At 37.6% G+C, this 16,039-nt stretch overlaps 3 protein-coding genes across 3 annotated transcripts; all 3 read left to right on the forward strand.

Annotated features, from left to right (window-relative positions):
- Window positions 1-7,714: 7,714 nt before the first annotated feature.
- On the forward strand, window positions 7,715-8,584 carry LOC106332901. The gene is made up of 3 exons (XM_013771395.1): window positions 7,715-8,075; window positions 8,190-8,216; window positions 8,295-8,584. The coding sequence occupies exons 1-3, from the start codon at window positions 7,715-7,717 to the stop codon at window positions 8,582-8,584; spliced, it is 678 nt and encodes a 225-aa protein (XP_013626849.1).
- A 2,046-nt stretch (window positions 8,585-10,630) lies between these two features.
- LOC106332910 lies at window positions 10,631-11,400 on the forward strand. Its single transcript, XM_013771401.1, has 2 exons — window positions 10,631-10,696; window positions 11,041-11,400. The coding sequence occupies exons 1-2, from the start codon at window positions 10,631-10,633 to the stop codon at window positions 11,398-11,400; spliced, it is 426 nt and encodes a 141-aa protein (XP_013626855.1).
- A 2,856-nt stretch (window positions 11,401-14,256) lies between these two features.
- On the forward strand, window positions 14,257-15,625 carry LOC106300253. Its single transcript, XM_013736360.1, has 5 exons — window positions 14,257-14,336; window positions 14,437-14,778; window positions 14,891-14,923; window positions 15,007-15,054; window positions 15,172-15,625. Exons 1-5 carry the CDS (start codon window positions 14,297-14,299, stop codon window positions 15,495-15,497), a joined length of 789 nt encoding a protein of 262 aa, XP_013591814.1. The 5' UTR covers window positions 14,257-14,296; the 3' UTR covers window positions 15,498-15,625.
- The last annotated feature ends 414 nt before the right edge of the window (window positions 15,626-16,039 follow it).

Consider the following 16,039-nt stretch of genomic DNA (forward strand, 5'->3'; position numbering starts at 1 on the left):
AAATATATGTTTTAAATTTGAATTTTTGTAAAAAAAATTGAATTATTATTTTTGAAATGTTTTTTTTTTAAATTCGAAAGTGCTTTTTAAAACTATTTTTACAATTTTTATTTTAAATTTTTAATATTTTTTCTATTTTTTTAAGTTGTGAATTGTATTATGTTAAAGTTGTGATTTGTATATTATTTCAGTCTTCAATTTGAGTTTTTGTATGTGAATGTATTTTATTACATTGATTTCAAAAATCTTATAGGTATAGATGATATTCTCAAAGTTGAGTACTATGAGTAAAAACAAAGAAAATTTACATCTCAATAACAATAGATTTTAATAGAATCTTAAAATCAATGAAAACTAAACTTTTCCAATAACAAAGGATTTTGAGTGGAATTTAAAAATCATCACTCTAATAACAATTGATTCTATTTAGATTTTAAAAATTCACAAACCAATAACAATGGAATCTCAAAATTTAATAACTCCTTTAAAATTCTTTGCCTAATAACTCCTCTAAAATTCTTTGCCCAATAATTCCATTGTTTTATTGGTTTTGAGACATATTTTGTTGTAGCCAACTTAGCATATAATTCGAGTTTCTGGCGAATTTAGTTGTAGCCTGTTAACCAGGTGATCTATCCGTCTTCATAGCAGGTGTCCACTGATCAGATGGAGAAACTTTTTTTACTATTTTGTCGATTTATTTGATCAGCTGTCCAGGCGTGTATTGGGATTCTTCAGCGCTTTGGCAGTTTGGCGATTCCTCTCTCCAAATATGATTTAAAAGTTTTTTTTTTATTAAAAAAACATGTATCAAAATATATGTCAAATTTTCTAATGTTAGGTTGTCGATATAAACGATAGTATATAGTCCCAATCAGACATGTAATGCTGCTGCAGCCTGCAGGAGGCCACCCGCCAAAAATACAAACCAGACCTGTGTTGAATAGTGATATGTAAAGAACATATGGCTTTGTATTTTTTTTTTGAGGATATCCACAAAAAACACATTCCAATAGCCAATTTTGGTGTTAAATGCTTGAACCAAACTTCTTTAACTCCATACTTTGATATTACTTCTTAACTGCTTGAACCGAGGAGTAATATACTCCATCTGTTTCTAAAAGATTCATATTCTAGTTTTTTCACACATTTTAATAAAACACATTAAATTTACATATTTTTTTTTGTTTATCTTTTTTCCATAATTTTAAACTAATAAAAAATCAATTAGTGCAATTAAGTTTTTTAAAGTTTGCAATTAGTTAATAAAACATGTATTGAAAATATAAAAAATGGATTTTTTTGAAATAAAATTTTTCTTTAGAATATGTATCTTTAAGGAACGGAGAGAGTAATTGCTAGGTATTTCTTGTACACTCTCGATCATAAATTTTTTGAAACCATTAAAACTGTTATATTAAACACATCGACTAAAAGCTATTCTATATGTTATAGGTTTATGTTATCATGTGATTCATGTCCGTATATAAAAGCATCACCCCGAACCCAAGAAAAAAACCATCACCCAAATTAGTTTCTGAAGTGGGCTTACATCCGATTAATATAAGGCCATTTAAAACTTGAAGATATTATTCATGCATAGTCCTGAGAGCATAGCTCTGCGAGCCTGCTAGATCATTACAGCACCATTATCCATAGAAACACAAATGAGATTCTTAATGATTATTTAATTATATAAGTGTAGTTAGTGGGTTTTAAAAATCTAGTTAAGAAACTGTTCGATTTTGTGCCTCCAATGATAGTTTCTTAATTAAAGGTTTAAAAAAAAAAAAATTATAAATTATTTTTTAAGTTAAAATTTATTTATTACATAAAACAGATTAAAAGATAACATTTTCAACATAGGATTTAAAATAAAAACATAAAAACAAAAATTACTAAAATAAAGAAGAATTATTTGAAAGAAGCATCGGAGCTCAGTTGTTGTCTTCATCACGTCCAAATTTACGCCATATATGTTCAACCAAATCAGCTTTGAGGCGTTGATGCATTTGTTTATCACGAATTCGTGTTCGAACACCCATCATATTGGCGATATTTGAAGGCATATCTGTAGAATACGTGAGATCGACATGTGAACTTCCGGCGTCTTCTCCTTGTTGGAACTCTGAAACATTAAATTGAGTGTATTCATCTCGTTCGTCTTCTACTATCATATTATGGAGTATGATACATGCTCTCATAATATTTCCAATTTTGACTTTATCCCATAAAAGGGCTTGATTCTTAACAATGGCAAAACGAGCTTGCAAGACTCCAAATGCACGCTCGACATCTTTTCGGGTAGCTTCTTGACGTTGAGCAAATAAAACTGCTTTCGAGCCTTGTGGTATTTGAATAGATTGGATAAAAGTTTGTAAGCCAAGTGATACTCTCTTCCATTGACGGAGTAAGTGACTTGCAGAGCTTGATAGTTTATTATGTCATCAAAAACAGGTGAGCGATCAAGAACATTGATATCATTTAAGGTACCTGGAGGTCCAAAAAATGCATGTCATATCCATAGATCATATGAAGCAACCGCCTCAAAAACGATGGTTGGTTTACCCGAACCACGGGAATATTGCCCTTTCCAAGCGGTGGGACAATTCTTCTACTCCCAAAGCATACAATCGATGCTTCCTATCATCCCGGGAAATCCACGCTGCTCACCAATATCAAGCAGACGTTGAAGATCAGCGGGTGTTGGTCTTCTTAGGTACTCATCACCAAATAAATTTATTATTCATTCCACAAAGTTTTCCACACACGCCCGAGTTGTAGTTTCACCGAGACAAAGATATTCGTCGACCGTATCGGCCGCAGTACCATATGCCAAGACACGAATAGCTGCGGTACACTTTTGGAGTGTAGAGAGCCCAAGCCTTCCAAGACCATCTTTTTTTTTGGCGAAAGAAGTGAACTTCGTTGGAGAGTCGATCAACAATGTGCATGAATAATCGCCTGTTCATTCTAAATCGTCGTCGGAATAAATTTTCAGGATACGTTGGAGTTTCACTGAAATAATCATTCCATAAACGTATATGGTCTGCTTCACGGTTTCTTTCGATATAAACACGTTTTTTCCTTTCAGGCCTCTCCTCTTGTTTACCACTATAAGCAATGACAAGATTCTCGAACGTTTGATCAAAACGTTCATCAAAATATTGATCAAAAGCTTGATCAAAATTATCAGAATCATTATGAGAAGAAAATGCCATGCTTACGGAGGAAAGGTTGAACATGCACCAATACACGCTAATTCTTTAAAAGAGATTGAGAAGATGAGAATGAGATTATTTGAGATTGAGAAGATGAGAAAGAGATTAAAAGAGATTTAGAAGATGAGAAAGAGAGGACTTGTGATTGAAATGTAATAGAGAATACAAAGAGAGTACTTGTGATTGAGAATATTGAGAATATTGAGAATACAAAGACTCGATCTCATTTTAAAGCCAATGAGACTACAAAACAACAAACATATGGGACAGTCTCGTGACACACCAAAACAACTAAGACAAAGCTACTTCCATGACACAACAAACCAACAATGACACTATGACACAAGAAAACAACAATGAGATATTTCCAATGCTCCACGCCCGTGACACATAAGACCAGAAGACCACTTCCAATGCTCCACCCTGCGATGAACATAAGACATAAGAGAATACAAAACAATACAATAGAAAACATACTATGCAAAATACAATAAAAGAGAGAGAGATGTGCTCACCCTGATACAGTAATCTGTTGCCGCCTGATACAGAGCAACAATGAGAACTAGACTGAGCCGCCTGATACAAAGCAAGAGTAACAATGAGAAAGCTTTAAGAGAAACCAACATAACACAGAAACAGAACAAATAAATAAGAAGTTAAGAAGCTTACCCAACATTTCTGAAATAAGCTTCGACTTTAAAGCTTCTTCAAATTCAGAGAGTGGCTCTGTCTTGGCAATGAGAGTCTCAAGCAGCCCCATCCTGGAAAATCTTTCTTTCACTTCCAAATCTTTCTCCTTAATTGCCCACAAGCTCTTTATCTCTGAGATATCCCTGAGGTCTTCATTGGTTCTCTTACCACTTCCTCGTTTTGATGCCTTAACACTAGGAGGACGTTGCTCAGCATCATTGGTGGTTGCATAAGAGCTTGAGGACTGAGCACCATCGTCACACTTTCGCTTCTTACAGCTTCCATCAAGCTTGCTACTAGCTACTTCACACCATTTCTGGTCAAACCGCAGCTCCTCCCACGCATGTTGAAGATTGAATTTGATCTTGTGATCATTGTGGAAGATCTCGTGGGCCAGCTTCACTACATCATTCTCATTCATTCCACTTGTCTTCTGTCTTGTTGCTACCTCATAGGATCCAGAGAACTTGGAAACGAGATCGTTTATCTTCTGCCACCTCTGCTTACACTGGATTGACTCTCGCTTTTCACCACCTTGCACCTTTGGACTAGCTGCAAAGTAAGCAGCTATACGCTTCCAGAATGCACCAGCTCGTTGCTCGTTGCCTACAACAGGGTCCTTGCTGGTGTTCAACCATGCGCTAATAAGCACAACATCCTCGGTGAGAGTCCATTTCTTCCTTTCTCTGCGCTCTGATGGTGTCTCTTCACCGATGCTAGCAGTGTCAGTACATTGAGGAGGGACACAACCTTGTTGAGGAGGGACTTGTGATGATCCGACCTCCCCACCATGCGAGAAACCATCATAACGGAAGGGTTGAGGAGGGACACAACCTTGTTGAGGAGGGACTTGTGATGATCCGACCTCCCCACCATGCGAGAAACCATCATAACGGAAGGGTTGAGGAGGGACACAACCTTGTTGAGGAGGGACTTGTGATGATCCGACCTCCCCACCATGCGAGAAACCATCATAACGGAAGGGTTGAGGAGGGACACAACCTTGTTGAGGAGGGACTTGTGATGATCCGACCTCCCCACCATGCGAGAAACCATCATAACGGAAGGGTTGAGGAGGGACACAACCTTGTTGAGGAGGGACTTGTGATGATCCGACCTCCCCACCATGCGAGAAACCATCATAACGGAAGGGTTGAGGAGGGACACAACCTTGTTGACTTGTAAGAAGGTCAACAAAATTGGAGGTCTCATGATATGGATTCGAATCCATAGAGCCAAATGAAAAACAAGAAATGTGTTAGCAGAGAAATAGAAAGATAAGAAGGATGCGGTTGAGAAGATGAAAAGAATTATAGAAGGAATCAGATTTAATAGAGGAGAAGAGAATGAGTTTATTACATGAGTTGACATGAAACTAACATATTTATTACCTACCTCACACTCCTAATACAACAATAAAACAAGCATTAAACCCTCTATCAACCACTTTCATCACACGCGGATTCAACACTAAACCGCAACCTAACTCAGACAAGCATTAAACCTAACTCAGACAACCATTAACCCCTCAGTCAACTACTTTCCAGACAAGAGCAATAAAGAATAAAGCTTGACTTTAAGAGTGACATTGTCGAAAATTACCTCTTCTCCTTGTCTCAGGTAGTGGTTGCGAAGAAGTTGATGTCTTAGCCACAACACCTTCAACCACGAAGACAATACATGCATCACAATCAAGAGAAACAAAAGATTTGAGTTAGAGAATGAACATACATATCAAATAAGATCAATTCACAGAGATAGGTAATAAAACTTCAGAATAAACAAAGCTCTTTACTTGATACTAGGCAACAAAACCTCCAACAAGAGTAAATCAGTTACTAGGCAACAAAACAATCCGCTACTAACTTGATACTAAGCTCTTAATCCAATAACGAAGATACATCTCAATCAATTATACCTCCAACAAGAGTAAATCAGTAACTAGGCAACAAAACAGTCCGCTACTAATTGTGCTGCAAACAAGACTAATAAAGCATGAAGCTTTACCTCGACTAAGGCCTTGAAGATCCACAAAAACGCAAGGATCCACTGAACAAACACACCTACAAGCAACAAAAGATGGAAAAGGTTATCGCTTTGATCCTATACTCAGAGAAGGATCATCACCGTTTTAGTAGACATGTCGATACTTTACCTGCAAGATCGATCTTATACCAGCTTCGTGCAGATGGAAACATGCAAGATCGAAACATGCAAGATCGATTGATTCCTCATACCAGCTTCCTCATCATCGAACTCATACTCTGGTCTGATCGATCCAATCCTCATAATCCCTCCCCTATTCAAAACCGAGAAACAGAATCGTTTAGACAAAAAACAGATTAAAAATTCGACTCTAATAAAACGGAAGTAATCGAATCAACCTTTGCTTAGATGGAGTGGTCGCCAACATGCAAAACAGAGAGGAACCTAGATCAGGGATTCTGGAGAAGACTTGAGTTTTGCGGCTGAGAGAAGAGCTAGAAAAGGAGGCGATGAGATTGAGGGGGAGGATGGCTTCGTCGGTTACGGATCGGACTGATAGCGACAAATCGTCGCCTAGGTAGATCAAGAGAGAAGAGAGAAGACGGAGATCGCGAAGAGAGAGAAGAAGAAAATAATGAAAAGAAAAAAAAACAAAAACCAAAATTAAACCTCCCTTTTCTCACAACCTGACACGTGGCTCTACAACCCCATTTAAAATCGGTTACCAAATGGCCAGTTTAAGGATCGGTATCAGCTAATTAATTTCCCTTTTGAATTAAATATATGGCTCATTAATCACAGAAACCATATAGAGAAACCAGGATAATGGTGCTCTTAGTAGATGTATAGAAACTGTTAACAAAAAAAAATATATAAATAAATAAAAGAAAGAGAATAACGAAAATCTTATATGTTAACCATGCATGAGACGGATCGGGTATCCGGACAATTTTAAGGTATCCGGATCCAGATTCTTATCCGGTAGAACCATAATTTTACTATCCTTATCTAGATCCGGGATTTTCGGATATCCGGGTGTCGGATATCCGGGTGTCGGATATCCTTCTAAAAATTGTAATATCCGACGGATATCCGGATCCGGATTTGGATCTTTAAAATAAATAAAAAATAATATTAATATATATAAAATATTAAAATAATTTAAAAATAAAAAATATATAATGTTTTTAATTATTTCTATGTATAATATTACAAAATTTACGTAAAATTTACATATACTATTATAAAAATGAAAATATATTAAATAAAATTAGTTTTTATATATACATATTACTAATTTTGAAATAGTTATAAATAAAACTTACGGATCCGGATATCCGGACGAAAAAATCAAGATATCCGGATCCGGATCTGGCTTTGACTATCCAACATTTTAGTATCCGGATTCGGATTCGGCCCCTCCGAATATCTGAATTTTCGGATAGGATCCGGATCGAATCCGGATATCGGATAAAAGTCCCAGGACCAACTTAAACCCGGATGCATTATACGTGGGAATGAATTTCGGGACTGCGCAATAAAGTTTCAGTCTTGCTAATATTTCCAAAGACCAACTTAAATGTAAAAACACAGGCCTTTTTCAAGTCTACAGATTTTTTTAACAAATTAGAGGATGACGCGTATCCTTTTTGTCGTTTTCACTGAGAATATCTTCTTTCCCTCTCTCGTTGTTGCCTTGCCCTCCCACGAAGATCCAAAAAAGAACTATAAAGCTTAAAATCTCAGAGAGCCAGATAGTATTATAAAGGAGAAGAAACCCTAACATTAAGTAGCTTTGAAACTCCCTCTGCTGAATCATGGCCGCCGTCCCTGAAGGATATTACGAATCCACAAACCCGTTTCTTGTTCACGGGCCAAGAGGTTTTGAAGAGTTCAAGTTGCTTGAGAGTTTTGGCATGTACGTGAGGATGGACTTTCCCGGCGTTCCGGAGGAGTGCGTGAGGGTTTCTCTAGACCCGGCGAAGAAATCTTTGGCTGTCTACGCAGATGCTCCCAAGGTCCACAGATACGACCTCGCTCAACGGAAGTACCTCTCCGTCATCGAAACCGTCTGCAGATGCTGCGTGTTCGACCGCTTCACTTACCAAATGTCCGACGGTGTTTTAAGGCTTCATCTCTCCAAGTCTAACATCGATCCAAGTCACTCTTCCTGCATCGGTACGTACGAGACTTTTCTTTTTCTATTTTCTTGTTCTTCATACATTTAAATTTATTAATTAGAGTATAGGTGAATGATTAGATTAATTTTCTGATTCTTTTTGTTTTCTACAGAGTTTAAATATTCTGCTTTCGGAGAAGGTATTTTCACATTTATTCCATTTCAATCGATATTTTGAAAAAATGTGTTTACTCATTTGTCTGTATTTGTGCTTGTAGATATCTCTGGCAATGACATGGACGAGTCGTATGAGTCGAAGCAGCTCGAAGACGGCAATTTATACGTGCGTTTAGACATGCCAGGCGTTCCCAAGGACAACTTCACTGTCTCAGTGGCTAACGGCAAAGTAAACGTGACTGGTCAAGCTCCTGCTCTTGACCACGACTCAGGTTCTCGGTTGTACTCTAGCGACGTGGTTATCCTCTCCGGTCCTGTCGACTTTCCTATCCATCGGGTCAAAACCATCATCAAGAACGGTGTCATTAGACTCCTCATCCCTCCCGTTTGATATCATTAATTATGATGACGTGGCTAAAGATATGTTTCTTTCTGTTTGTTAAGTGGACCTATTTTGTTGGGATTGATTAATATTAGGATCAATGAGTTTGGATATATTCCAAAAATAAACATTACTTCAATTTGTGTAGCACTCTATCTTTTTTTTTTATATGAATATATGTCTAACCAAATAAAAACAATATGATAATAATTATGAACAAATGAAAAGTGTATTTTATGTGTGCCTCAAGGCATGCATTTACCAAGTCTACGATAAAGCTGAAAACTTACCAAATTTAGGCAAAGACCAACTTTGTTGTCTATCTTGATACAAGACAAAAACCTCAGAGCTTTCACCAGCGTAGAAACGAAAAGATGAAATTAATAAAACTTATACGTTTGTATATTAGTGGAAATTAATAAGAGAGATGATATTTTCGTGTCACTGGAAACTGTTGAGGTGAACACGCATCCTAGTACTATCATATAGATCACACTCACAAATGTAAAGTTAACACGTGTCATAAGAGGGATTGGTTGTCATTTTCACCTGACAACCTCCCCATACAGTCTCAAAAACCTCTCTAAAACCCTAGTGACAGTGAAAGAAAGAAAGAGAGAGATCTCAAAAAAGAAAAAAACACTAAAATCCTAATTAAAAACAGGAAAATACTTAACTGCCTAAGACCATGATTATCGGGGTGCCTTAACCCTGGTTCTTAGCTTAATTTTGATTAAAAGAAAAACAAAATTCTTTTTTAATCCAAGGAACGTCGCTTAATTAAGCGTTACAAGAACTGTCGCTTGTGGACACGCGTCGTCCAACAACGAAGTCTCTATCTCTCTCTCATCCCTATCTCTCTCGCGAAAGGAAGAAAGATGTCGGTCTCGATTCCGAAACTTCTCTAGTGATCTCTCCTCCATGGATGATTCAGTCGGAGATTCCCCCTCCCCTTCTTGATTTCTCGTCGACTATGAGAGAATCGGCGTCTCTGTCGGCGCCTCCCCTCGAGGACTCTGCCGCTTTTTCGTGATCTCTCTTTGACGACTCCGGATCTCTTTGGTGATCTCTCCTCCACGATGAATCAATGGACGTCTCTCTCTGTTGCTCTCCTCGAGGACTCCGCCTCTCTATCTTAATCGTCGATTCCAATACCATATATCTCTCTCTCTCGACTACCGTTTGAGCTCGGTCTAATGGAAAGGTAAAGCAACGATTTTATTTGCTCAATAGGTCTTAATCCTTCATGCATGTCTTAGATTGTGCCTCTTATAATTGATTTTGATTTGATTTTGATTTTTTTGTTCTGTTGGTTTGGGTCTGTTGATTCTGTCTCCTGCGTTTGTTTAGAGTTCGTGATGAATATATATGTGATCTGATTCTTTGTGATTTTTTTCTGTCATTGGGAGATGGTTGGAGCGTTGAAGACACACGAAGGTTCGTCAGACCAGAGAACACATGAAGGTTCATCAGACACATGAAGGTTCGCCAGACCAGAGAACTACAATTGCAAAAGAGGTAAATGCATATTTCTTTGCTCTTTTAAATTGATTGAAAGTGTGATAAAATAGCTGTGAATATTTTCGTTGGTTGTTTTTGAGAAATGGTTCACATAGAGGTTGATTAGTTCGTGTATCTGTTCACATGAATTGATTGTGTATCTGTTCTGAATTGATTAGTTTGTAATAAATGGTTAGTTTATGGTTGCTAATAAATATCATCTGATGGTTAGATAGAAATGGATTAGAAGTGTTATGAATGTGTGTTAGATATATGTCAACTCGTTTATGGTTGGGCCGATCTATTAAACACAATGCCTTTGCTTTCTCTCTTCTATAAAGTGTTTCTTCTTCTCTTCTTCTCTTCTATCTATCTAAAACATAATTATTAGCTTCCTCTCTTCTTTAAATCATCTCGGATATGGATTCTCTTCCAAATACGAAGAGGCAAAAGTTTGTTGAACTTCTAAACAGTCAACAAAACATTATTTTTGGTTTATCTGAAGATAGTCTCGAACTATCTTCATCTCAAATCCCTCTTTTTCGCTCGCAACCGATGGAAGATTCCAACTTTGTGGAAGGCACTCCTGTAGAGCGTCGAAAAAGGAGGCACTGGACGCCGGTATATGACGTTGTGCTCATTAGCTCCTGGCTAAATACAAGCAAATATCCAGTTGTATCGAATGAGCAAAAATCCTGATCTTTCTGGAAAAGGATTGCAGCATACTTCGCTGTAAGTCCTAAGGTGCAAGGCTGTGAATAAGGGAGGTGTCCCACTGCAAGCAGCGTTGGCACAAGATCAACGATCTAGTCAACAAGTTTTGCGGGGCATATGAAACTGCAAGTAGAGAGAAACAGTGGTCAAAATGAGAATGATATTCTCAACCTAGCTCATGAGATTTTCTTCAACAACCACAAAAAAAATTCAACCTTGAACATGCTTGTAAGGAACTTCGAAATGATCAGAAGTGGTGCGAGCTTAATACTTGTAAAGCCGATGGAAGTGCAAAAAGGAGGAAGCTTGATGACGGTGCAAATTCTTCAACCTCTCACGCGTCTGACAACAATACTGGTGGAGCTGATCAAGCAGCCACTCGGCCCCTGGGTGTTAAGGCATCTAAGGGGCATGGTAAGCAAAAGACTAAGGCAGAGGCGAAGTCGGCGTCTGAGTTTCATAGCATGTGGAGCATCAAGAAGGAGGATATGGCCATGAAGGAGAGGCTGTCGAAGATGAAGCTGTTGGATAGTCTTATTGCAAAACCAGAACCGTTGCATGAGTATGAAGAAGCGCTGAAGAAGAAGCTTATTTATGACTTGTTGTCTTAAGCTTTGATGCTTTTAAGTTGATGTTGTCTAAGTCTAATTGGGTTAAATGTTTAAATATCTGTGTTTGTGTTTCTGTTTAAACTCTTTGTTGTTTAAATCTGTGTTTGTGTTTTTGTTTCTTGTTCTTGTAATGGTTATTGATTATGGAAATGCCTATGTTTGTGTTTCTTGTTCTTGTTATCGTTATTGATTAAGAATGTGTTTGTTGTTCTTTCTGTCAACTTAAAAATTATTGAAGTGTGCTCTCGTCTGAAGCTACTGTCACGGACTTGCTCTCATCTGCAATCAGGTAACTCTGATCACTTGTTTGTGTCTTCTTGTGTCATGGACATAACCTGATCACTTGTTTGTATCTTCTTGTGTCTTATTGTCAGGGTGGAGAAGCTGTTTCTCCTCTGAAGTTTGTGTCACGGACACACTGTTTGTGGAGGCTGTTTGTGTCACGGGGAAGCTGTGTAGTTGTGTCTTTTTGTGTCTTATTGTCACGGGGAAGCTGTGTGATCCATTGGCTACTTGTGTCTTATTGTCACGGGAATTCTGTATACTTGTGTCTTATTGTGTAAAACTTGACAAGCTGTGAAGTTGTATATAAATGTTGTATTGCACAAAGATTTTATTCACAATCTCATCTTCTCTCTTCTCGTGTTCTATATAAATTTGGTGTTCCGCAAACTTTACAATCTCATCTTCTCTCCTTTATCTCTTTCTCTCCTTGATCTATATAAGTTTGGTATTGTGCAAACATTACAATATCATCTTCTCTCCTTGGTCTATATACATTTTTATTAACTAAATCATCTTCTCTCTTTTATCTCCTTGTTCTTGTTTGATATAAAGATTTTAAAATTCTTCATTTCCATCATAAATTTTATTCACAAATTCTCCGTTCTCTTCTTTGTCTATTCCCAATCTCATTATCCATTCTCTTCTTAATCATCACAAAGTAATCAATTTTTTTTTCACATATATGGCATCTTCCTCTCATAACACTTTTGAGGGAGTAGCTGATGAAAGTTTTGATCAATATTTTGATGAATATTTTGATCAAGCTTTCGAGAATTTTGCCATTGCTTCCGGTGATCAAGACGAAAGAAAAAAATGAATTTATATCGAAAGAAATCGAGAAGAAGGCGATGTACGTTTATGGAACGATTATTTTAGTGAAACTCCAACTTACCCTGATAATCTCTTCCGTCGACGATTTAGAATGAACAAACCATTGTTCATGCGTATTGTTCATCGACTCTCCAATGAAGTTGATTTCTTTCACCAAAAGAAAGATTGTCTTGGAAGGCTTAGTCTCTCTCCACTTCAAAAGTGTACAGCAGCCATTCGTCTCATGGCATATGGTACTGCGGCTGATACTGTTGATGAATATCTCAGACTCGGTGCAACTACTACTCGGTCATGTTTGGAAAATTTTGTGGAATGAATAATAAATTTATTCGGCGAGAAGTACCTAAGAAGACCAACACCGACTGATCTTCAATGTCTGCTTGATATTGGTGAACATCATGGATTTCCCGGGATATAGGAAGCCTCGACTGTATGCATTGGGAGTGGAAGAATTATCCCACCGCTTGGAAAAGTCAATATTCACGTGGTTTAGGAAAACCCACAATCGTTTTAGAGGCGGTTGCTTCGTATGATCTATGGATATGAAATGCGTTTTTTGGACCTCCAGGTACCTTAAATGATATCAATGTTCTTGATCGCTCTCATGTTTTCGATGACATAATAAAAGGTCAAGCTCCGCAAGTCACTTTCTCTGTCAATGGAAGAGAGTATCATTTGGCTTACTATCTCACCGACGGTATTTATCCGAAATAGGCAACTTTTATCCAATCTATTCCAATACCACAAGGGCCGAAAGCGGTTTTATTTGCTCAACATCAAGAAGCGGTCTGAAAAGATGTGGAGCGTGCTTTTGGAGTCTTACAAGCTCGCTTTGCCATCGTTAAAAATCCATTATGAGAGCATGTATCATACTCCATAACATGATAGTAGAAGACGAACGAGATGGATACACTCAAGATGATGTTTCAGAGTTCCAACAAGGAGAAAACACCAGAGGTTCACAAGTGGATCTCACGTATTCTACAGATATCCCAACAAATATCGCCAATATGATGAGCGTTCGAACTAGAATTCATGATAGACAAATGCATCAACAACTGAAAGCTGATTTGGTTGAACATTTATGGCGTAAATTCGGACAATATCAAGACAACAACTGAGTTCGGATGCTTCTTTCAAATTATTCTCGTTTATTTTACTAATCTTTTTTGTAATGTTTTTTTAATCTATGTTTAAAATGTTTTCTTTTAATATGTTATATTTAATAAATAATTTTTATCTTTATAAATTTTTAATTAAATAAATTTTTTATTTTTAAGAACCCCAAATTAAGAACCTATCATTGGAGCTCTAAAAATAGGGGTCTCTTAACTATAAGCTCTTAACCATCATTAATTACTAAATGATCATTAAGAGACCGATTTGGGTCTTTAGGGTTGATCATGCTCTAACCATGCCGGTCTTAAACATTGGTCCCATTTGACCCCAAAAAAAAACATTGGTCCCATCCCTTAATGTCAAGTTTAATTTTTTTGTTATTATTCAAATTATTAATCGTTATGATATAATCATATAGACATAATTAAACCGTACGTGTATAGTAATGAGTTTGGTTAATAAACGCAAGGAGCATTGTTTCACAAATAAGAAGTGGACGCGTGCCCCCTTCCCTAGCAGTTTTTGTCGTTTTCACCTGACAATATCTTCCTTCCCTCCTCGTCGCCTTGTCTCCCATAAAGATCAGCGTGAGAGAGAGAGAGATTTATAAAGGAGAAGCAACCCTAATATCCAGTTGCTAAAAACCTCCATCTGTTGAATCATGGCCGCCGTTCCTCTTCCTGCCGTCCCTCAGTCTCCCGGTAAACTTCTTCTGAACCAATGAGAAGCTCAAATCTCAATCGAGTTTCTCGTTTACTGAGATGATATTTTCTCTAATAATTTTTAATGTGGTGATAGCAGAAGGGTTTTACGCAATCAACAACGAGTTTCTCATGAATGGGCCAAAAGGGTTTCAGGAGTACAAGATGCTTGAGAACGATATCATGTTCGTGAGAATGGATTTTCCCGGCGTTCCAGAAGATGGCGTTACTCTTGAACCCTCCAAGACCCTTGTGAGTGTCAGCGCCCACGCACCCAAGGTCCATACACACGACTTCTCTCACCGGAACTACCTCATCATCACCGGACTCGTATGCGGATGCTGCGAGATCTCCGGCTTCACCTACCACATGACCGACGGTGTTCTCAGGCTTCATCTCTCCAAGACTAACATCCTCCATCCTCAACGCCCTTCCTGCAACTGTAACCCATTAATTATCTATTTTAGTTTATTATATATACGAATCATTCAAAATTTTACTTTATTTATATCTTACAATTAAAAATAAACTGAGTTACGTTGTTTTTTGGTCAGCGTTTCTCGGTGGCATACGTTTCAGAGGAGATGGTAATTTTATTTTATTTTCTTTTGAATTTTTTCTTACATTTTGTAAATGTTTTTACCGTACTCTCCTCTATGTGTGGTCGCAGATCTCTGTCGATGTCCTCAGAGGCTTCCCTATAACAGGGATCCTTATCGTACGTGTTAATTTTTAATTAATACTACTATATAAATTAATCATATATATTATGATTCAGTACTATGTTTGGTTTATTAATTTGTCACTGTGGTAATTGCTATGTGTGGAAGAGCAGACCCGGATTTAACGGGTCCGTTGTTGATTCCTCACCCGAATGTGCGTCAAGGAACGACTATGGCTTATGAGTCAAAGCAGCTCGAGAGCGGCAGCCTATACGTGCGTTTAGACATGCCAGGTGTTCCCAAAGACAACTTCAACGTCTCCGTTTCGAGCGGGAGAGTCAAGGTGACTGGTCAAGCTCCTGCCGTTAGCCATGACTCCGACGGTCGCTTCTACTCTGGTGACGTGGCTATGCTTTCTGCTCCTGTTGACGTTCCTAGCCGTCCGATCAAAACTATCATCAAGGATGGTGTCATTCGCCTCCTCATCCCTTCCGTTTGATGTGAAAAAACTCGTTCGCGTTTGAAATAATCTGTCTCCCGTGGTGGACCCCAGTTATGTCGTTGCTTTGAGGATTATGTCATTTTATTTTATGGACTTTAATTTGGATATGTTCGCAACTGTTTTTTTTTAAAGCCCATTCCCTTTATGCACGAGTAGTGTTTTAACAACACTCAATATACAAGTTCAACACTACTTTGTTGAACCGTCAATATACAAGTTCAACAAAGCTAGAGCTAAAACCGTACCAATAAATGGAAAAAATGAGAGACTAAACAAATCAGCAACACTCAATTTCATTACTCAAACTTCAACAAAACAAAAACATCAATCGAGGCATTTCTCCAAAAAAGTTACCTTTTCTTTTTTGAATTTTGAAATAATGTTAAATTTATTCAAATTTTTTTTTTGTACAGACTGTTGCATTAACTGAATGTTTTGAAAAAAGGAAAACAGAGACAGAAAACAAAGAATCATCTGTAGGAGAACCAAGTTTCCATGGCCTTGTTATACTTTCGAGCATCCAACATTCTCAAACTGGT

Source organism: Brassica oleracea, chromosome C1, assembly GCF_000695525.1.
Source record: "Brassica oleracea var. oleracea cultivar TO1000 chromosome C1, BOL, whole genome shotgun sequence".
Lineage (NCBI taxonomy): Eukaryota > Viridiplantae > Streptophyta > Magnoliopsida > Brassicales > Brassicaceae > Brassica > Brassica oleracea.

Excerpts from the sequence above, each read along its gene's own strand:
- LOC106300253 (XM_013736360.1), top strand. The coding sequence starts at position 14,297 with ATGGCCGCCGTTCCTCTTCCTGCCGTCCCTCAGTCTCCCG. Across the intron at positions 14,779-14,890 it reads TCAACGCCCTTCCTGCAACT|CGTTTCTCGGTGGCATACGT; the intron begins GTAACCCATTAA and ends TTTTTTGGTCAG. Across the intron at positions 14,924-15,006 it reads CATACGTTTCAGAGGAGATG|ATCTCTGTCGATGTCCTCAG; the intron begins GTAATTTTATTT and ends GTGTGGTCGCAG.
- LOC106332910 (XM_013771401.1), top strand. The coding sequence starts at position 10,631 with ATGGAAGATTCCAACTTTGTGGAAGGCACTCCTGTAGAGCGTCGAAAA. Across the intron at positions 10,697-11,040 it reads AAAGGAGGCACTGGACGCCG|AAGTGGTGCGAGCTTAATAC; the intron begins GTATATGACGTT and ends CGAAATGATCAG.
- LOC106332901 (XM_013771395.1), top strand. The coding sequence starts at position 7,715 with ATGGCCGCCGTCCCTGAAGGATATTACGAATCCACAAACCCGTTTCTT. Across the intron at positions 8,076-8,189 it reads AAGTCACTCTTCCTGCATCG|AGTTTAAATATTCTGCTTTC; the intron begins GTACGTACGAGA and ends TGTTTTCTACAG. Across the intron at positions 8,217-8,294 it reads ATATTCTGCTTTCGGAGAAG|ATATCTCTGGCAATGACATG; the intron begins GTATTTTCACAT and ends TTGTGCTTGTAG.